Source organism: Colias croceus, chromosome 23 (genome assembly GCF_905220415.1).
Source record: "Colias croceus chromosome 23, ilColCroc2.1".
In the NCBI taxonomy this organism is placed as follows: Eukaryota; Metazoa; Arthropoda; class Insecta; order Lepidoptera; family Pieridae; genus Colias; species Colias croceus.
Window position 1 is genome coordinate 701,507 of NC_059559.1, and position 23,315 is coordinate 724,821.

Below are 23,315 nucleotides of genomic sequence, written 5' to 3' on the forward strand. Positions count from 1 at the left end.
AATGCTGGTTTTTCTTTGACTGCGCGGGCGAAGCCGCGGGCGGAAACCTAATATTTTATATTTTAAATTAAACGAATGATTTCTGATAAACCTTTCAGGTAGCAGGCTGGGGCCTCACGACCGGGCACAGAGGCTCCGAGTCGCCCATACTCAAAGTACTGGACATGCCGTACGTGCCGTTCGACGAATGCGTGAATAAGAGCAAGCTGTCGTACCGCGAGTTTCTGTCGGGGGATAAGATTTGCGCGGGCTATGGGAATGGTGAGTGCTTTTTTACTATACTTACATTTATAATATAACTAGGTTTCCTCCCGCGGCTTCGCCCGCGCAGTCAAAGAAAAACCCGCATAGTTCCCGTTCCCGTGGCATTTCCGGGATTGCGTCATTTTCCCGGAATAAAAAGTAGCTTATGTCCTTTCTCGGGTATCAAAATAACTCCATACCAAATTTCATGAAAATTGGTTCAGTAGTTTAGGCGTGATTGAGTAACAGACAGACAGATAGAGTTACTTTCGCATTTATAATATTAATCCAATCCAATCCAATAGCCACTGCTTTTTCAAAACGTTCGGTAAGTACTAATTTTCTCGCCCAGGCACAACAGTGTGCAAGGGCGATAGTGGGGGTGGGTTGGGTTTCCTCACGCTCGTGCAGGGCACGAGTTTATAATGGAGTTGGCAAACGGGCATGTGCGCCTGATTCTAAGCGAGTCCACATATTCATCCTAAGAGGCCCCTGCAGAAGTGTTGTCGACTTTTAAAATCACTGCTTTTCCAAAGCGTGTTCCACATGTGACCCTTTAGACATTACTTTTATTTAACTAGCTGCGACCCGTGGTTTCGCCCGCGTGGCTCCGCTAGTGTTGTTCTTAGTGTGATGATAATATACATATAGCCTAGCCTTCCTCGATATATGAGCTCTCTAACACCAAAATATTTTTTTTAAATCGGACTAGTAGTTTCTGAGATTAGCACGTTCTTTATAATCTTAATATATATAAATCTCGTGTCACAATGTTTGTCCTCAATGGACTCCTAAACCACTTAACCGATTATAATAAAATTCGCACACCATGTGCAGTTCGATCCAACTTGAGAGATAGGATAGTTTAAATCTCAAATCGTTTTAGAGAAAGCGGGCGAAGCCGCGGGCGGTAAGCTAGTATATTATATACTTTAATGTTAAATGGTGTGGTACAATAAATGGTTAAATAATCTACACTAATAATATTATAAAGAGGAAAACTGTGTTTGTTTGTTTGTATGATTGTTACGAATAGGCTCATAAACTACTGGACCGATTTTGATGAAATTTGGCACAGACAATCTTTAGACCCTGAGTAAGAACATAGGCTACTTTTTATTGCGAAATATGTACCACGGGCGAAGCCGGGGCGGACCGCTAGTAAATAATAAATATATAAAAACTTTGGGTGTTTGTGTCTAGGCACAACAGTGTGCAAGGGCGACAGCGGGGGTGGGTTAGGTTTCCCCGCGCGGGTGCAGGGCACGGTGCGCTACTACCTGCGCGGGATCGTGTCCACGAGCCCGCCCGCGGACGACGGCGCGCTCTGCAACCTGTACGCGCTCACCAGCTTCACTGAGGTCGTGTCGCACGAGTCGCTCATCAGGGAGTATTGGTACGTGTAGACTGTAGGGGCCTCTAGATGTCGGACCAGGTGGACCTCTGGATGCCAGAGATACGTGTAGGGCTAGTTGCAACTGGACCTCTAGATGCCAAAGATTTGGGTACGTGTAGGGCTAGTTGCAACTGGACCTCTAGATGCCAAAGATTTGGGTACGTGTAGGGCTACTTGCAACTAGACTTCTAGATACCAAAGATTTGGGTACGTGTAGGGCTACTTGCAAATGGACCTCTAGATGCCAGAGATACGTAAGGGGCTACTTGCAACTGGACCTCTAGATGCCAAAGATCTTGGTACGTGTAATGCACTGGGGCCGTATGACCTCTTGTTTCCAGACCGTTTACGCCCTGAATTGAACTGACTGACAAACTCATACTATAGCATGATTAACCGTAGCTGGTTATTGCGATCATAATAGGAATCAATTATGATCAATTAATGGCGTAAACAGTCTGGAAATAAGTGATCATAATACGGCCTGAGGGCACGTGCTACTTACAACTGTAACACGATAGTAATATCTACAGTAAAGTAATACTGATTTACGCTACGCCAATTTTATCGGAGTTACGCGGTTTTACTTGCCGCCGCGCATCACGCAAATGGGAAATTACGAATCATTTCACCCAAAAATGGAATTTCGAATGTGAACTACATATTATCAAAAAATTTGAATGGATGGATATGTCAATTGGCAAAGACATTTGAGGTACTCAAGGGAAAATTTTTTGTGAGCATGACCGCGACTTGTATCAATACTGTAGATTTTATTACCGTGACTGTAGTGTGTAGTACCGTAATCGATCATAATATTATGTATAGTGACGTGACATTCTACGTTCAGCATTCCCGCGCTATTGGAGCGCTAAGAACCGATCTACACCTTTTTACTTCAACGTTGGCTAAATATTACATAGTAGGTATATAGGGCGAAATCCAAATTGAAATCTAACAACTCACCGGCTAACAGGGAGAAATATAATAGGATACGGAATCACTGCAATACTTTGTGTAGAGATGCTCAGCGACGCCACGTTTCCAATTCGGTCGAGAACGGCGACCCAGCTAAGATTTGGAAATTTCTTAAGTCCTTAGGAGTTGGCAAACAGCAGCAACTATCTCTCCCTCCTAACACTAACATCGATTTAATGAACAACCACTTTACCCATAATTCTCTTGTATTTAATCCAGATCTTAAGTCACGCACATTGAATAATCTTTCATCTTGTCCGACTCCTCAATATCAACCGTTCACTTTCAAACAATTCACCGTATGTGGTGTTAAGAAGAGCATATCATCGATTTCATCCAAAGCCGTCGGTAGTGATAGCATCGGTCGTAATATGATCCTTCCTATCCTAGATATCCTTGCTCCCGTCTTAACCCACATATTCAACTCCTCCATCAGCAACGGAATATTTCCTAATGCCTGGAAAGACGCCCATGTCGTTCCATTGCCGAAAAAGCTAAACCCTACTTCCTTTTCCGACTATCGTCCTATATCCATCCTTCCGTTCCTATCCAAAGTTCTCGAACGGTTAGTTCATGAACAATTAAGCTATTTCCTTAATAAAAACAATATTCTAAATACCTTCCAATCCGGCTTCCGTCCCGGACATAGTACGGCTACTGCTCTCACCAAGGTCACCGACGATATACGGTCAGCATTGGATGATAAGCAGCTCACCATTCTCACGTTACTGGACTTCAGTAATGCTTTCAATACCGTAGATTTTGACATACTTTTGGGACTGCTACGCTCAATTAACATATCTCCATCGGTGATTGTATGGTTCAAAAGTTACTTGTTGGGACGCCAGCAAAGGATTAAAATTGACAACGTATTTTCTAGCTGGTCTGACATCACTGCTGGCGTTCCACAAGGTGGCGTCCTCTCTCCTCTTCTCTTCTCTATATTTATCAACTCCATCTCTCTTTCTCTTACTTCCTTCTCTCACATGTATGCAGATGATCTCCAAATCTACACAATGTCCACGCTCGAGAATTTACCGTCTGCCATAGCAACCACAAATAACGACCTGTCCTTGATCATGAATTGGAGTAGATCTCATGGCTTGGTAGTTAACCCTACTAAGACCAAAACTATTCTTATCGGCAGCTCTTCATTCATATCAAGGGTAGGCTGGTCTAGTTTACCCCCTATTACTGTGGACGGTACCATAATCCCATTCAGCGATAGCATTAAAAGCTTAGGCATCACTATTGACCGAACACTATCTTGGCAACCGCAAATAAATGAGCTTAACAAGAAAATCTTTGCCTCATCTCATTCTCTCATGAGAATCCGCAACTTCTTGCCCATCTCAACCAGAACTTCTCTTGCACAATCCCTCCTCCTTCCCATCCTCGATTATGCCGATGTCTGTTATCCCGACCTGACCGAAATCCAGTTGGACAAACTTGAGCGACTCCAAAATGTTTGCATACGCTTCATTTTTGGCTTGCGCAAGTATGACCACGTCTCGCAATACAGGAAAAAGCTCAAGTGGCTACCAATACGTCAGCGTCGGAACACCCACCTTCTCCAACTCCTATACCGTGTCCTGTTTAATCCTAAAACTCCCGGCTACCTAAAGGAAAAATTCCAATTTCGAGAGAGCACTGACTTTAATCTGCGCTGCTCGGAAAATTTACTTTTAAAAATTCCACCTCACAAGACCAAATTTTACCAAAACTCGTTTCATGTGCAAGCTATACTCTTGTGGAATGCTCTTCCAATAAGCATAAGACGCGCTCAATCACTAAACATATTTAAAAAACAAATATTTGACCATTTCTTTAATCAGCTATAATATTTGACGTAATATATCTATATGTATATTTATTTATATATTTGCATGTATGTATGTATGTATGTATGAATATATGTATGTGTATTATAGTAATTATTTTCGTATTATTATAATGTATTATATATGTAATATGTATATCATTTTAAATTATATTTATTTTTAATTATTATTATTATTTTTTTTTTCTCTGTCATTATTTCTACCTATATCATTTTTTTTTCGTCTGTTGTCTTTTTAATTTAATTTAACTTAAACACCACCTATCTCATTCTATTGCTTAAATCGAATCCTATCCAAAGGTTGCCTGGAAGAGATCGCTTGAAAGCGATAAGGCCGCCTATTTAACATGTGTACCTATCTATATGTTTTTCTCTTATCTTCTGTACCTATGTGTGTGTTAAATAAAGAATTAAAATAAATAAATAAATAAATATATATCGTACCGTCCAAAATTGTAATGCGAAAGTAGAATTTTGTAAACTTGACTATTCAAATATTGTAGCGATACTTCGTTCTGAATTAAAAAAAAAGTTCGTTCGTTCAAGCCAAACATTTTCGCTACAGAACATAATATTATCTTTAGTCGAACAAAAAGGTGTAGAGCGGTAATAATAAAAATGATGATTCGCAACTTATTTTTATACATCTAAATATTTTTGGAACGAAGTTGCTATGCTGGCTGGAGTCAAGGCGAACGTCACGAAAAATCCTCACGACACTTTTGTTATACTGCGCACTATAGCAAAAGTGTATTAGCATTTTTTCACTTATTTAATTATTATAAATAAGTAGGTACTTGCCTCTTAAAATACTTATTTCAAAACGACAGGGACTTCGTTCCAATCGGGTGTTCTACACTCAGAGCAATAAACCTATTGCTCTGAGGTCCTACATGTGCCCCCGGACACTAGATTTATGTAGACCAAAATTGTCTATGGCTCAAAAAGGTTGTACATTTCGGCTTTGCGTTCGACTCTATTGTCTGTGTTTTATGAAAGGATGTAATTAAGTAACATGCAATAATAAGTAATTTAAGTTTTATCTGTATTTTGGTTAATCGACTAATCGTCTTGATACTTAAAATTAAGAATATGAAATTTTAATAGCCGAGTAAGTACTTATGGCATTAAAATTTCAAATTCTTATTTCTATCTGAAATGACATTTAATTTATGAAAATTAGAATAAGGGCGTCAATTTTGAAGAAGTTATAGTTCGAAAAAAAATCTCAATATTTTTACCAGGAAATATGTGCATTTTTATGATTGCCATTTTTATATAGTTTTTAGGGTTTCTGTAACTAAAAAGTATATATTATTTACCTAAAGAATCTCAGTAGAATGTATTTTTTATATTGTATTGCGAATGTAATTCATGCAAGGCTTAATTCCAAAAGCATATTTTTAGTTAACTTTCTTTGATAAATAATTTTTTCTAAAAATGTTAGTTTTAGTTATATTAAGTAAGTATGATATAATACTTTTAAAAATATCTCTTGTAAAGAATTTACTTATAATGGTGCTCAAATTAAGTTCCTTCGTTTTTAATGTTATTTGAATTTTAAAACCAAAAATACTCTCCTTGCCATCTTGTTACAGGAATAGAATAATTTCCTATGTAGAAATACATTATTTGGTTATCAACACGCGTGACACGAGCGAAGTCACGGGCATCATATAGTCATCAAAATAAGATCATATTTACCTTCAGAATATTATAACAATATTTCTATAAAATCTGATAATATCACACATTTTCTATATGCTATTATTAATTTAATAACATTATAGAAGATAATAGATTAAAGTAAAAAATAAATAAATGTATGTTTGTCTGTGCCATTACGATGTATGTGATATTACAAGTGATAACTGCGTTAAAAACAACCGACTTCAAACTTGCACTTGCAAAATTTACAAATACCTACAGACAAAAATGCTCATAAAATAAAAACTACTGGGCCTATCCGAATAAAATTTTTATGGGACCAATTCGACACCATCCCGCATCGAACAAAAAAAGAATCACGTAAATCGGTACAGAAACCTCGGAGTAATCGGTGTACATACATAAAAAAAAAAATATATACCGGCCGAATTGATAACCTCCTCCTTTTTTTGAAGTCGGTTAAAAAGGTGCTGTCCTATAAAACCTCTAAACGTTTTCCGAAGTTGGTACATAAAAAAACGTGACTATAGTAATGAAAATATAATAAAATTTACAGAATATATGAAATCTCTGACATTTAATGAAGTATATAGATTGCAGGATGCAAATGACGCATTTAATGAATTTTATGACATGTTTGAATTATTATATATATTATGTTTTCCAGTAATAAAAATAAGGGTTCTTGCGCATAAAAGACAAAGATGGATATCAAAAGGTATAAAAAAATGCTCTATACGAAAATGTCAGCTACTATGGACATACAGGAGAAATCAGACTACAATAAACAAATTAAATTATAAACAATACTCTGGACGACTAAAAAGGATAATTAAATTGACCCAAAAATCACAAAACGACTATTTTATTAAAACGGCACATAATAAAGTTAAGGCTATGTGGAACGTTATAAACAAAAGCAGACAAAATACAGACAAACTCAATGAAATATCTACGATTACTGTTGATGACAAGAAAATTGAAAATCCATTAAAAATTGTACAATTTTCAATGATTATTTTACAAATCCATTAAAAATTCAGAATGTTTTGGACATCCCATCTAAAGACTGTCTAAATTTTCCTAGCACATCTCATTCCATGTTCCTCAATCCAACAACACCTACAGACATAAATAGGATAATAATTTCTCTTAACGACACCAATAGTACGGGATATGATGAAATAACAACTGGTGTCATTAAAAAAGTTTCAAATATTATATCGCCAATACTATGTCATATTATAAATTTATGCATGACTAGTGGTAAATATCCCGACAAGCTAAAAATAACTGTGATTAAACCCATATTTAAGAATAAAGGAAATCAGGAAGACATTAAATTTTATCGACCTATAGCACTCATACCAGTTATATCGAAAGTCTTTGAAAAGGTAATTTATAACCATCTCAATAATTATTTTGAAAAGAAAAATCTATTTGCTGAGGAACAATGGGGATTTCGTAAAGGTAAATCTATTAACATGGCCATTCATCAATTTCTAAAACGAATTATGATAAGCCTAGAAAACAAAGATAATATTTGTGCTATATTTATGGACTTGACGAAAGCATTTGACTGCGTGATTCATAAAATATTACTAGATAAACTAGAAAGATATGGAATAAGGGGTAACATTTTGAATCTGATTAAATCATATTTAACGGGTCGTAAGCAATATACACAAATAAAACGAATTTGTCCTGATACTAGGGTCATGAGAATATATAAATCAAAACCTGACACTGTTAGATATGGTATACCCCAAGGCAGTGTACTGGGACCGCTATTATTTAATATATACATAAACGATTTCCCTAAAGCCACTAGAAATAGCATAGTTATGTTTGCTGATGATAGTACTACAATTTTCACTTCGGAAGACATAATAAACCTTAAAGAAGATGTGACAGACTCCCTTGACAAAATGATTACATGGCTTAAAATGAATAACCATACATTAAACTTAGAAAAAACAAAACTAATGACATTTACTAGACATAAATTAAGTAACTCCCTGAACATAATGTACAAAAATAAATTATTAACGCAAATAGATGATACAAAATTTTTAGGTATATACATAGATGAAAATTTGAATTGGAAGGCTCACATTGAACATATTTGCTCGAAACTAAGCAAATTATCTTATGCCCTTTATATGCTGAGAAAAGTAGCAAACGAGGCAACTCTAATAACTGCGTATCATGCCTATGTGAATTCCATATTACGCTATGGTATAATATTCTGGGGTAATAGTACAGATATAGAAACGGCATTTAAATCACAAAAACGGTGTATAAGAGCTATATCTGGTATAAAGCGAACCGACAGCTGTGCTCCATATTTTAAAAAATTTGTACTTTTGACTCTACCATGTTTATATATATATGAAGTTATAATGTTTGTAAAATCTAATCTAAGTATGTATGACCACTACCAAAGTAAGCGTAATAATCATAAAATATGTATGTTACCTAGTAAAACAAGGCACTTTTCTAAAAGTATTTTTGGAATGGGTCCAATATTGTATAATAAATTGCCTAAGGCAATGGCAGAAATAGGAAATACAGCTCTATTTAAATCTAAATTAAAAGAACTTTTAGTACAGAAATGTTATTATTGTGTAAGGGACTACATTAATGATAAATCACTTGACATTTAATATGTATAATAACTATTGACTTATTGATGTGTATTTTTTTTTTATTATTAATGAATTTGATAATTTAATAATAATATTGAAATTTAGGATAAAATTATTAATTGTAATTCCATATGCCTTGACGGGTAGAATATGGCTGGATCTCATATTTGTATAACACCTTGTATTGTACCCATGTTCATGGAATAAAATATTTGAATTTGAATTTGAATTTTGAAATCAAAATATGACATAATATAATTAAGTGCAATTTCATAATAATATATTACTTACAATGTTCGGTGTCTCTATTTTCGATGATATGAAATAAATGTATATTTCATGTAAGTTTATAAGAATAAATGTGTCAGTAGATGAAATGTGTTTTATTTTCTCATTCACACACATTATAAGTAATTACTTTTAAAAATATGAAAAACCTATTAGTCTAAGATCCCACTGCAGAATTACTTCGTTCATAGTTTTTTTGATGAAACCAAAATTTTATGTAAGTATATATTTTATAATTATTAGGAGAATATTATAATATATCGACTAGATTTCCCTGAGAGATTTCCAGTGAAAATTTAGCCGCAAGCATTACGCGTCACGCTTTCAAAGTAGGCAGTAGGTAAGTAAGGGCCGGTGCAGATAATATGGCGAAGCGCAGCGCGCTATCTCTCGCATTAGACGCTACGATGCTCTTCGGAAATAAATTGTAGTTATTTGATTTCGAATTTTATTTTAATTAGGACAACGCCGATCACAGTTTGACAATGAAAAATGAGCTGCACTGCGCTCCGCTATATCTGCGCTGGCCTTTTTGCCTTCTATATTATGTTGTTGGCCGGCTCGGCGTGGAAGTCGGATGCTGCGGGTGGCTTATGTAGCCGTCAGGCCGTCAGTGATGGCTCTGAAGTACCTACAGCTATAATTATTATTTAAAGCAGTATATATTTAAAATTACACTGTTCTTGTCATATTTTCTAATGGTGATATTAATAATTAACATTATATTTATAAACATAAACAGTTATTTACAAATATAGGTATCATTACATCAGATAATCATTGACACCAGCCTAGAGAGTTCAAAACGAGTTAGTTTACAATAATTAGAGACAATACATGGCTATGTTATTTTTTTGTATACCTACCGGGAGTTGACTCAGGAAAGAATCTGAATTAAAAACTGTTAACTCACACTCTTTAACAAAAAAGGCTTTTTGCTAACGTTGTTACAAACCTCATTTAAATTTGCCGCTGACACAATTTTGTAGAAATTCCTATAGAATAATTGCTATTTTTATAAGCATTCGAGCTGATTTAATTTGCACGCCATTTATGGCTAATGTGTTGATTCTACCCTACCTTTATGTAATATTGTTATCTTTGTACACACATTATGCAAATAAAGAAATTCATTTATTTATCTCAAAAGATCACGAAATTAAAAAATTTGCAATTAAATGACATATGCAATCATTTAAAATAGTTTAAAATAAAGATTATGTATGATATTATTATTCAAAACGTAACTGCCGTATTTCCAATCTTAAGAGATTTTATAACATAGAATTAGAAAAATAAGTTCAAATAGGTCCATGCAAAGAGTATAGTAACTATGTGTCCATGCATTATGGTTAGCAAAAGACAATAAAAAAGTCACACAGTCGATAACATGTCAGATGTCTCATGTCAAATGTCACATCATTGCCAAAGGAATCAAAAATTGGAACTTAGCAACAAGTAAATAATATGCCGAAAATATTAATTATATTACATTTGTTTGAATAAAAAATAAGTCGAGTGAATTAATGCAAGTGGGTTAAAATTTATGTTATCAATATGGAAGAATCCGCTGGGAAACCTCAAGAGAAAAAGTCTCGATATTCAATCAAATTTATTGTAAAAAATGTTTTATTTGTTTTTTTGGGTAAGATTTCACTATGTTACTACTAATTAAACCACGCACAATGTATCCGTAAACTTCATACTATTTTATAAATGTAATTATCGCTATGAGTCTATAAAAAAAAGTTAAGCATTGTTTATTTTCCACAAATCAGTTGAGGCCTAAAACGTAGCTTTTTATTTGCCTCAGACACCATGTCTATGTGAATAATCTAATTAATTTTAACTGATCAATTCCCTAATAAAATGACCTTACTCTAGTAAGACTGATTAACTATAGTCTGATTGACTCATATTATTTTCATGTTATTATCATTTATGCATGTCCAGAATCTTACTCAAAAACTAAGCTATGGATTCAAGATCAATTATCATGATTTAATTTTAATTTAAATTGATTGGGATTTGATCATGGCAATATCTGGCTCTACTGTTTTCAATTTAAAAATTATTTTGTGTTTAATAATCTATTTATAATAGTCATTAAGTAACAAGTTATGTAGGTAGTAATAAGAGACGTGATACAAAGTTCAAACCTAAAATCCTATTAATATTATAAATGCAAAAGTTTGTGAGGATGTGTGTAAGCGTGTTTGTTACTCTTTCACGCAAATACTACTGAACCGATTACAATGAAATTAAGCACACACATAGAGGGTAACTTGGATTAACATAAAGGATAGGTTTTATCCCGGAAATCCCAGGGGAACGGGAACTATGCGAGTTGTTCTTTGAAAACGCGGGTAAAGCCGCGGGTGGAAATCTAGTACGTTCATAAATAGCAAACACAAAAAGAAAAGAATTATTAGCTTTAGGCAAGACTGCAGTCAAGTACCTATAATTTCCAAATTTTGGTGGTTCATTTCTATTTAAACAAACTATGTTCACATAAACTGTAATAAATTAAAATCTTCTTTCAGTTGTAGCGATAGGTCACTTACATTACACATACGTAAGTTACCTATTCGAGAATGATCGTAATTTCTCATATCTCTCCGATCTGGAGCGAGAGATGTCGTTCCGCACTGAGATGGGGTTCTATTACTCGTACTATAAGACTGTGGTGGAAGAGAAACCGTTTATAGCTGGCATTTCGAAACTAATGTACGATAAGACTGTGGAATATCCAAAGGAAGTCAATGCTTTTAATCGGTTCAATATACATCCTGAGGTAAGTGTTATAATTCTTATTATATAATAGACTAGCTGTGCCCCGCGATTTTACCCGCAATGTTCGGCTGCTGTTGGTCTTAGCGTAATGATTTTATAGCCTATAGCCTTCCTCAATAAATGGGCTATCTAACAATGAAAGAATTTTTCAAATCAGACCTGTAGTTCCTGAGATTAGCGCGTTCAAACAAACAAACAACCAATATAAGATTTATAATATTAGTATATAGATTATTCCATTGTACTCCTTCAAAATTTTTGGAACAGTTTTCCTAATTTTATCTAGATACCAAATTTCTTCCAAATTGTGTTAATGTAAAGCATAATACAGTTGCTTTCTCATAATATGTAATGAAATGAAATATGTTTATTTTGGACACATGAATAAAGAACCAATCATATCGCTTCATTTAGTTTGAAGTTTGAAGCTTTTAGCATTTGAAGCGACAGTATTGGTCATTTACAAACACATTCCTCACTGCTCATCCTACACCTACATTATAGGTGGAAAAGCACCCTAAAACCTTCGAGCATCTTATCTATTTAAAGAAAACCGCATCAAAATCCGTTGCATACTTTATAATATCTAAGCATACATATTGACATAGGAGAGAAAGCAACTTTGTTTTATACCAGACGACTTTATTTTAAAGAGCAACTATGGAGTTTCTTGCCGATTCTTCTCCATAGATACTGCTTTCCCAATCGGTGGTAAATGTTTACCCATTGAGCGGCCCAATCGGTCCACGACACAATAGATTTTCTATTGTGTCTGTGATTCCGAGGGCTGAGTTATTAAAAATATGTAATGACGATTCGAAAGTGCTTTTAAAAGAATTCTAATTGAATAAATAAATGTTTGAGTTTGGGTGATCAAAAGTGCTTTCAAACTATTTTCAGGTGATCGTCGGCGCGTTATACCGCTATCTAGAGCCGTGGATAAACAACACAATGTACAAGGAGTGTCACATGGTGGACAGGGGCGCGGATCGGGAGCCCGTCGAGAGCTGCGTGGGTGTGGGACACCCGGTGTTCTTCTATTTGGAAGTTATTTGGATCTTCGCTGGTGTGAATGTGGCTGCATTGTTCTTGCACGCGTTGGAGCTTAGGTAATTTTGTTGTTGACTTAAGCTTTGAGAAAGAGGTGGAGGGTCTCTACCTTACCCTATTTTTAATTGATTCTATAGCCGATAGTGTGTTTTTAGTTTTTTTTACATTATTATTTCGAAAGTTACACATGCTTTTTCATACGTTTTTTCAGCGAAAGCTTCCTCGGCGGTTTCCTAGCAGTGGCCCAATACTTTGCTAACCACGCGGAGTGCACACGTGTTCAATGGGCTCCCAATGAGAGAGAGAACTGGGCGGGGCCCTTATTGCTGTTGCAGGCGTGGCTGCTGACCGTACAGCTGCAGGATAGGAAGCGATACGCTATACAATTGCAGGTCTTTATCCTTTAGATAGTCTGGTAATAAGGAAAAAAAATACAAAAAATGGGAAAAAATTACAGTCGATAATTTTTTTTTTGAAAAATGTCGATTTAAGTGTGTAAGTACCTAGTGCTAAAAATAGATTTTTGTTTGTAGATGTAGGCAGGTAGCGCTAAAAAGTAATAAAATGGTAAAAATAGACAACAAATATAATATGTATATCGTCGGCAGTAGGTATCGAGACTAGTGTAATCGGACATATTATTATACCTGCACTTAATGAGTGCGAAAACTTTTCGGGTTGTTACTGCTATAGTACATGATGTTTAATGTTCTTTAACGTAAAAACTACTAAAGCGATAAAAGTAAAATTTTATAGCAGGACAGTGAATAAACTACTTTTAACTAGATCATCATGCTATCCAAACTGTGGGTGAATGCTAAAAAATAATAATTTATTGTAATAATAATATGACAGTAAATTATAAATTTTCCATAACAACAGTTAATCTTGTTTCAGATCGGAATATTCATGTTAAACTGCCTCTGCCTCTTATTCTGGCAGTTCACACAGTTCATATTCCTCACGCAAATAGCTGTGTTTTTTGTGATGGAACAATTGAGAATAATAGACACTCGACACCTTTCTATATTCCTGCACTCACACTACTGCGGCCTGCACATGGCCATACTCCTACTACAGGGCAATGATATGCTAAAATCGTCCTTATACGCTTGCCTGTTCCTAGTAGTGTCCGCGTACTGTTTGTTCTTCAGCGGTCTACGCATTAAGGTTCAAAATCGTTTCGACTTCCTCGTCGAAGCTTGGCTCGTACTATTACGCATTTGTATCGTTGTGTGTGCGTCCGTGTATTTGAAAAAAGTGATCAGTGACTTCTTGGAAGTCGAAGAAGACACACATGTTTGGGAGATTCTTTTTTCGAAATTCACGAATTATAAATCGTTCCATACTTTAATGTACACGTGCTCAGAGGTGTTCGATTTTCTGCCGTTCAAATCGATTCTAAACATGACGTATTCGTTCTTGATTCCGTATGTTGGCTTCTCAATAATCAACGTGCTGTACTTTTGGATTTGGAACACGGAAACGGAGACGGAAGTAGAGGATAAGGAAGTGGAAAAGGATGTTGATGACGAAGACAGTGGCATAGACAACAGTTCAGATATGAAAATTAAAAAGCGAAGCGATTTGGACGAACTGGACAAGCAAACGAGAGTAGACGATGAAGTAGTGACGGATCAGTGTATTCTATTTTTGAAGAATTTGAACGTTGACGCGGCGATATTCTATAATATATCGCAAATGGTTGTCTATGGTGTCATGGCGGCGCTTGTTATGCGTCTCAAGCTGTTGTTCACTACGCAATTGTGTCTCATGTCTTCCTTGGTGTTTAAGAAGAGATATTATATGTAAGTATGTTTTTTTATTTTAACAAGATTTTAATTAAAATTATACTTCACTACATAGTATAAAACAAAGTCGCTTTTTCTGTCCCTATGTCCCTTTGTATGCTTAAATCTTTAAAACTACGCAACTGATTTTGATGCGGTTTTTTTAAATAGATAGAGTGATTCAAGAGGAAGGTTTTACTATATAATTTATTAGGATTTAGACACGCGGGCGTTAAACTAGTTGCATATAAATAAATAAATTATAAAATTTGAGTCAGTAAGTTTTAAAGTGTTACCTTTATAGCTGTGTTTCTTAATTGCATAAAATTCGTTAGTTTTTTCAAATCTGAAACAGCTGAACCGATTCTTATTTAAAGATTACTGTTTATTTTATTTCAATAATTTAATTTGTTAAAAATAAATAATGCTATCCATGTCACACGCAAAAATTAGAAAATTAAATGTTTTTACTATATATTTCAGATATTCAAAACGTATGATGAAATACGTAAAATTGCTGATCCTTTTTGGAGCAGTTCCCATGATACGGTGTCTCATTCAGAATATGGGACATGAAATGGCTCATATAGGTGAGTAATTTATATAAAAGTTAAATCATTTTATTTTGCACTATTGCATTATGTAACAGTTGCAACTCACGCTCCTCCGATACAGGATCCTAATCTGGCTAATACTCAAACCCAACAAACTGAAAAGTCCAACGTAACCAATAATGACATTAAAGAACTCTTGGATATGCTTAAACAAATGATGCAACAATTGAACAACATGACAAGCCTTTTGCTAAGTGTAATATCCGACTGGCGATCGCAAACGACAAATCAAGGCAGTTGCGAGGATTTTATTCAGGCGGGAGGCAGGCGGCCCACCGTGCCCCCCCGCAACTAAGTATATTTAAACCCATAATCCTCGGCTTGTGGAATGCAAATGGGCTGTCAAATCATACTCAAGAACTAGTATATTTTTTGCGAACTCATCAAATTGATTTTATGCTTATTTCTGAAACGCATTTTACCGTCAAATCCCACTTCCAAGTGCCAAGGTACAAATTGTATCACACGAACCACCCTGATGGCGGAGCTCATGCAGGTTCTGCAATACTGGTCAGGGATAATGTCAAACACTATGTCCACAATCCAATATGCACTAACGAAATTCAAGCCACTACCATCTCTATTGAGAGTGCAAGTGGCCCAATACTGGTCTCAGCGCTTTACATACCCCCAAAGCACAACCTAAAAGCTGAACAATATATGTCATTCTTTAATCAACTCGGCAATTGATTCATTGCAGCGGGGGACTATAACGCCAAACATACTGACTGGGGCGCAAGAACAACTACTACGAAGGGTCGTGAACTAAAGAAAGCTGTCGAGCAACTTAACCTATGCGTTACATCTACTGGAAAACCGACATATTGGCCTTCCGATCCAAAGAAGAATCCTGACCTGGTCGATTTTTTCGTAACGAAAGGTCTTCCTATCTCTTCCCTACATTGCAAATCTACATACGACCTATCGTCTGATCACACACCTGTCATAGCCGTACTGTATAATGAGCCTGTGGAAGTAACAAAACCTTGCAGGATTCATTCTCGTAGAACTAACTGGGAATACTTTCGAGAAATTATAGTCAGCACAATAGATAAACACATAAACTTGAAATCAGATGACGATATAACCACAGCTGTCGAGAGTTTTAACAATTGCATTCAGACTGCTGCCTGGAAAGCTACGCCCAAACACAGAGATATTAAGATCATACCCATGTATCCACAAATAGCAACCGAATTAATACTTAAAAAGAGACAGGCAAGAAAACAGTGGCATACCTCTAGACATCCAGAAGATAAGAAAAAATTTAACAAACTAGCGAAGAAAGTTAAGAACACTCTAGAAGACATTAGGAACATAGAAATAGAGAATCGCTTGCACAGCTTAGATGCCACCTCTGCAACAGATTACTCTTTGTGGAAGACAACTAAATCTTTAAAAAGCCCAATATCTTTCCAATCACCACTTCGACGGGATGATGGCACGTGGGCCAAAAGTGACGCTGAAAAATCAATCTTGTTTGCTCAGCACCTTTCGCGAGTGTTCACGCCGAACTCTGCTGACGGCTCTAGTAAGATACCTGAAGTAACAGAAGCTCTATCGATACCGCATCAGCTTTCACCTCCCATAAAAAAGTTCACGGCAAGTGAAGTTCGCTCCACAATCAAGAATCTTAGCTTAAACAAAGCTCCTGGTTACGACTTAATAACAACTAAAGCCATGAAGGAACTTCCTTCCGTAGCCATTGCCTTACTAACTGCTATATATAACGCTATACTGCGAAGAGAATACATACCTCCTCAGTGGAAAGTGGCTGAAATCATACTTATTCCCAAACCAGGAAAGGCTCCAGAAAACGTGTCCTCCTACCGCCCCATAAGTCTACTACCCGTTGCCTCAAAGATCTTGGAAATTCTCATTCTGAAACGCCTGACTCCACTGCTAGCCAAATCTGATTTAATACCGACCCATCAATTTGGCTTCCGCAAAGGTCACGGCACGATTGAACAAGTCCATCGTTTGGTCGAGATGATTAATAACGCATTCGAACACAAAAAATATTGTTCAGCAGCATTTTTGGACATTTCGCAGGCATTCGATCGTGTATGGCATGAGGGTCTTCTTTATAAAATATTCCAAGCTTTACCTATAAACTACTACCTAATCATAAAGTCATATCTTCAACAACGACACTTCTATGTTAAGCATGGAGACGACAGAACAAATCTCTACGAAATTAAGGCTGGTGTTCCACAGGGCAGCGTAATGGGTCCTGTATTATATCTAATATATACTTATGACTTACCGACTAAAGAAAATGTCCTCGTTGGAACATTTGCTGACGATACTGCTCTCATCGCAATGCATGAGGATCCTGTATCTGCCTCGGAAATGTTACAGCAAAGCTTAAATGATGTCTCAGTTTGGCTTAAAGACTGGAGAATAAAAGCCAACGAAACGAAGTCGGTGCAAGTGACATTTACCCTTAGACGCGATACTTGTCCACCCGTTCAACTTAACGGAATAACAATTCCTCAGTCAGAAGATGTGCGTTACTTGGGTATATACTTGGACAGACGTCTTACATGGAAGAAACATATATTCACAAAAAGGAAAGCTCTTAGTGTACAGTTTCGCAAATTGTACTGGCTCTTGGCACGTAACTCTGGCCTTTCACTGAACAACAAACTTCTTTTATACAAATCTATCCTCAAACCAATTTGGTCATATGGAGTTGAACTTTGGGGCACCGCAGCTCACTCTAATCTGGAAATTATACAACGTTTCCAGTCAAAAATACTTCGTATCATATCTGGGGCCCCGTGGTTCATTAGCAATTGCCATCTTCACCGTGACTTGTTTATTCCAACTGTTAGAGAGGAAATTCTCAAGAAACTTAAGACATATAAAAGCCGTATAAAAAATCATCCCAACGTACTTGTCTGGAACATGATGGAGCCCACTCGCACTTTTAAGCGCATAAAACGGAGAGCTCCTCAAGACCTCCTTCCACCGTAGAATCAGACTCACCTTGATCATAGAAAATATTATATGGAGATGCCACTGGGCGTTTGCCATGCATGCCAACATTAAAACTTTTAACCACCAGCTTAATGCTTAATAAGGCAGATTGCAGGTTTAGAGGAGATTAAAAAAAAAAAAAAAAAAAAAAAATTTATTTTGCAAAAATACTTATTTTAGAAGCCTTTTTAAATCTGCATAATACATAGATTAAATTAATGTATACGTATACATAAAAATTAACACCTTATTTCGTGGCACTAATTGTCTAAATCTATTGACATAAGAAAGCTCTGCTTGAAACACGCGAAGGCAGAGTTTTCGGACAATTTTTGAACGTGATTACTGATTGTGAATCTAGTTGGTCAATGTTTTAAATTACATAATGTTACGTCACTTCTCGCATCATTTGTATGAAAAATGTTCTAGAGTATTGGAACGAAGTTCCTTACCGCGCGTTGCGAAAAGGGTCTAGACGGAATTAAGACCAAAAGTTGTAACGACACTTTTTGCTATAGTTGTAAGCCGTGCGGGGTGCGCGTGTTTCTCTGTCTCTTTCTTTCTCTCATAGAAAGCATGCCAGTTATTTTAGAAACTTCGTTTCATCTGGGTGTTCTTTGACACCTCTTTAGGTGCGTTGAGGGTAAAATTTCGATGATTGTCGCGTCATGGCAATACCGACACATCGTGGAGTAAGACGACGATTTTGGTATCTTTGAACCTTGCCAAAGAAGTTTCAGTTCTGCCATGTGTGCTCGGCATATACGATTTTTGTTGTATTTTTCAGGCGAATTCAGCGACTACAACCAAGAGGAACTACTGCAGTGGATCAAGCAGCAAGCTCCCGGCGCGTTCGCGGGTTCGATGCCCGTGCTGGCCGCGGTGATGTTGGCGACGCGCAGGCCCATTGTGGCCCACCCGCACTATGAGCACTTGGAGGCTAGGTAACCGTATTCTTAGGGATTTTAAAATCGAACCAAGAAAGTTTTATTGCTTACAAAATGATTTTATATGTCTACCTTCACCAATAAAATAATAATCGACCCAAAATAATAATTAACACAACGAAACACAACCAAAACGACTGTTACGTCCGAGAGACAAACGGAAAGTGTCAAATCCGCTGTTCAACTCATTTTTATAACCTCCCACCACGTTGGGGATTTATTTTGAACAGTATATATTATCGTGGGTTCGATACCCGTGCTATATTTATAGATTATTGTGCTATACTAGCTTTCCGCCCGCGGCTTAACCCGCGTTTTCAAATAAAAATCCACACAGTTCCCGTTGCCGTGTCATTTCTTTTATTTTCAACTAGGTGCGCTCCGCGGTTTTACACGCAGTGCGCCACTGCTGTTGGTCTTAGAGTGACGATATATAGCATTCCTCGATGTATGGGCAACAATAACATCGAAAGAATTTTTCAAATCGGAGCAGTAGTTCCCGAGATTAGTGTGTACAAACAAACTCTTCAGCTTTATAATTATATAAATATATTAAAGTGAAACTTTTATTACATCGTCTCAAACTTTTTGGTCTGTGTAGCGCATGTCGCGTGACGCACGATAAGTACGATAATTATCGTACAAATACGATAATTTTTAGTTAAATGTCTATTATAGTGTGAAAAAAAGTTTCACTTTTACCGTGGTTTCATAAAACCACACAACATTTTTATTTTTATATTTTATTATGTTACAGGCAAAGAGCATACGCAGTATACAAAGTGTACGGAAGGTTTTCCCCCCACGAGCTGTACCTAGAGCTGAACAAGCTCAAAGCGACCTACCTCATAGTTGAGAATCGATACTGCTATGGACGGAGCAAGTGAGTTATCTTTTTCAATTAAAAAAATAAACGAGTGTCACTCGGGGAGTGGGGCGGTTGCGCTATTGCATGCTATGCCTTCAAGCCACACCTCCGCCCGTCGGAGTGGGGAGCGTGAGGTTTTTTCGTTACGGAATTTCTCGATTCGGTCCCCTCGCTCAAGGCCCGCGATAGAAGCTATGCAATAGCTTAAAAAAACACAGCGTGTTACACATTTATCACGTGTCAGAAGTGAAACTTCTTTAGGCGCGTTGAGAGTGAAATTTCAAAGTCGCGTCGTGGCAATGCCGTCACGTCGTGGAGTAAAGTGACGATTTTAGTATCGTATAGATTTTTAAAGCATAAAAAATTGATCACTAGGCGGGATTCGAATCTTTTAATCTTGCCAAAGAAGTTTCACTTCTGACACGTGTGTTCGGGAATATAAATATATAACGTTGTCCCAAATGTTGTCTTCATTGTGACATGACTATATTATTAATTATTTAAACCAATAATAATTTTGGAGTTTCTGTTTTTAATATTGAAGTATATTTATACATTGTAAATATATCAAAATAGTAATTTTTACAATTTTTGCGTGTCTGTCTATTTGTTCCTGCTTATCTCAGGAACGGCTAGACCGACTTCGACAGAACTTTCACTGACAGATAGCTGTTGTTATGAGGAGTAACTTAGGCTATTTTTTAAACCGATATTCCCACAATAACATGAGGATTAAAAGGAAAAACTCATAGGGTAATAAGGATACACTCAAAACCGCGGGGCGCAGCTAGTTATGAATAAAAATTTGAAATTGAATTACGCTTCTCAGCAAAGGCTGTTCATTCGCTGACATCTGGGACAGCACGGTGCCGTCTCAGCGCGGTCAGCCGCGACTCTGCCACACTTTGCTGACTGACAGCGTCGAACACTTCTACCCGCTGTTCAGAAATTCGCAGTATGCTGTCTTCAGGGTACACGACGTTAGTGTGAGGTTAGTATGGGTTTGGGAAAATTTCTAAATTTTTCAATAATGTATTTAGTATTAAAAAAATGAGTGCGTGTAGTAGTGTACATACGTAAGAAGTGAAACTTCTTTATGACCTTATTTTTCACAAATTAATTTACTATATTCAACTGTACGGAAATACGTCGAATCACGCGTGGTAGGGATAAGAAAAAGATGGCGCGTAACGAAAAAATGTTACACTAAATTTTTTCCAACCCCCATAAAGAAGTTTCACTTCAAAAGTTTCACTTCAATATGGTATTACCACAAAACAATTTAAACACAGTGAATTAGTCTGACCGGTTGGCTCGGTTGTTAGTGGCCCTGCCTTCCAAGCCCAGAGGTCGTGGATTCGATTCTCACCCGGGGCAAATATTTGTGTGATGAACATAGATGTTTGCTCTGTGTCTGGGTGTTAATTATCTATACAGGGTGTCCCAATGTTGGTATACTAAGCTCAAAGGAGGTTATAGTTTTGCATACGCTGAGTACGTAAAAAATACTTATAAAATTCCAGACGCATTTTTTTTTCAAATAGATAAATTCTTAAAACTCTATGTGTACACCCATAACAAGCAACCCGCCCAACTTTGCCACCCGCACGTGAGCTATCGTTTAAGATTATATTTTCATAGACAAAATGCTCACATTAGCGAAGCGGTATACAGGGTGTAATCGTTAAGTGTGCACAGGCGATTATTCCGTAACTATTGCAGATACCAAAAAACTTTGGGAAATATCTAAAAATTTCATTTCATTAAATTTTTCAATTTCATTTCACATCAGATACGTATAATAGCTTTCCGTCAGCTGCTTCGCTCGCGTATAAAATGAAAAAACCGCATAGACGGGATCTATGCGGTTTTTTGTGGGGTTTCCAGAATAAAATTTATATCCTCAGGTCTCAAGCTATCTCTGTACCAAATTTGAAGTAAATCCATGCAGTAGTTTTTGAGATTAGCCCGACGTACATACAGACAAACAGGCAAAGATTCTAAAAACTATATTTTTGGCTTCGGTATCTATTGTAGATCACGCCTCAGATATTCTTTTAAAAAAATATTCAATGTACAGTTTTGACTTTCCTACGATTTTATTATATGTAATATTATAGATTATTTTAATACATACTAATATTATATAGAAAAACTACTTAAATTTTAACTTTACTACATATTTATTTATTTTCAGGTACATGCCGCGAAGTTTCGATACCTGACATCTGGTGAATTGATTAGGTTTTGTACAAGAGACTGAAATACGCAATAAAACGTAGCTGTTATTTATATTAAATATAAAAAATGTGTGTTTTTGTGACTAGCGGTAGCATGTTACTGTAACGGTGCATTTATATAAAAACCGGCCAAGTGCGAGTCGGACTCGCGTACGAAGGGTTCCGTACTATGGGGACCCCCATTATATTTTTGGTTTTTAGTATTTGTTTTTCACAAATGATGTATTAGCGGCAACAGAATTATTATCATTTGTGAAAATTTCAGCTTTCTAGCTATCATGGTTTATGAGTCTGGAGGCAGACAGACAACGAAGTCTCAGTAAAAGGGTCCCTTTGGGTAAGGAACCCTAAAAACGAACATAGAGCTCTTGCTAGAGCATTCTATCGTGATCTTTTAGTGGAAAAGAAACCTCGTATTCATTGTTGTTCAGTATTAGAACATTGCATAGAATCTTTTCGAACGCATGAAGAACAACGAAAAAATGCTCTACGCGTGTTTACACTAAAAGAATTTGACATTGTGGGGTTAGAAAGAACATTCGCTCGTTTGATGTAAATGCACCGTTATAAGTATGGATAGTGATAAAAAATAGTTATTCTGTTTTAAAAATATTTTATACCGACTATTATGATATAAAATATAATATACATATATACGCTAACAGAAAGCCACTTGGCTAGGGGGGCTGTAATTATAAATAAAGTCGATACAATTATTTAATACTAGCTGTTCCCCGCGGTTTTATCCGCATTGCTCCGCTCCTATTGGTCTTAGCGTGATGATATATAGCCTATAAGCATTCTGTTTAGGGCTGATTTTTCAATCCTTAGTTAAAACTTATTCGTAGAATAACGTATTAAACTACCATTTATGAAATGTATTCTAATTGCCAGTATTTGACAGTTTACAGGTGACATTTAAATATTATCGAGTAATACTTTATTGGACGGGTAAGTTTTATCCAAGGAT

At 36.3% G+C, this 23,315-nt stretch overlaps 2 protein-coding genes across 3 annotated transcripts in view; both read left to right on the forward strand.

Moving 5' to 3' along the window:
* The window catches only part of LOC123702118 (modular serine protease-like), a 36,830-nt gene extending 34,264 nt beyond the window's left edge, over positions 1 to 2,566 (forward strand). For both annotated transcript variants that reach the window (XM_045649763.1, XM_045649765.1), the window contains exons 14-15: positions 99 to 261; positions 1,447 to 2,566. In XM_045649763.1, coding sequence (XP_045505719.1) covers positions 99 to 261; positions 1,447 to 1,649 — 366 coding nt within the window. In that variant the 3' untranslated portion in view covers positions 1,650 to 2,566. The remainder of the gene's footprint in view (positions 1 to 98; positions 262 to 1,446) is intronic.
* Positions 2,567 to 10,495: 7,929 nt separating this feature from the next.
* On the forward strand, positions 10,496 to 22,969 carry LOC123702329 (probable C-mannosyltransferase DPY19L1). The gene is made up of 10 exons (XM_045650049.1): positions 10,496 to 10,706; positions 11,605 to 11,855; positions 12,755 to 12,963; positions 13,116 to 13,296; positions 13,802 to 14,712; positions 15,178 to 15,284; positions 19,078 to 19,234; positions 19,995 to 20,120; positions 20,935 to 21,096; positions 22,303 to 22,969. Exons 1-10 carry the CDS (start codon positions 10,619 to 10,621, stop codon positions 22,328 to 22,330), a joined length of 2,220 nt encoding a protein of 739 aa, XP_045506005.1. The 5' UTR covers positions 10,496 to 10,618; the 3' UTR covers positions 22,331 to 22,969.
* The last annotated feature ends 346 nt before the right edge of the window (positions 22,970 to 23,315 follow it).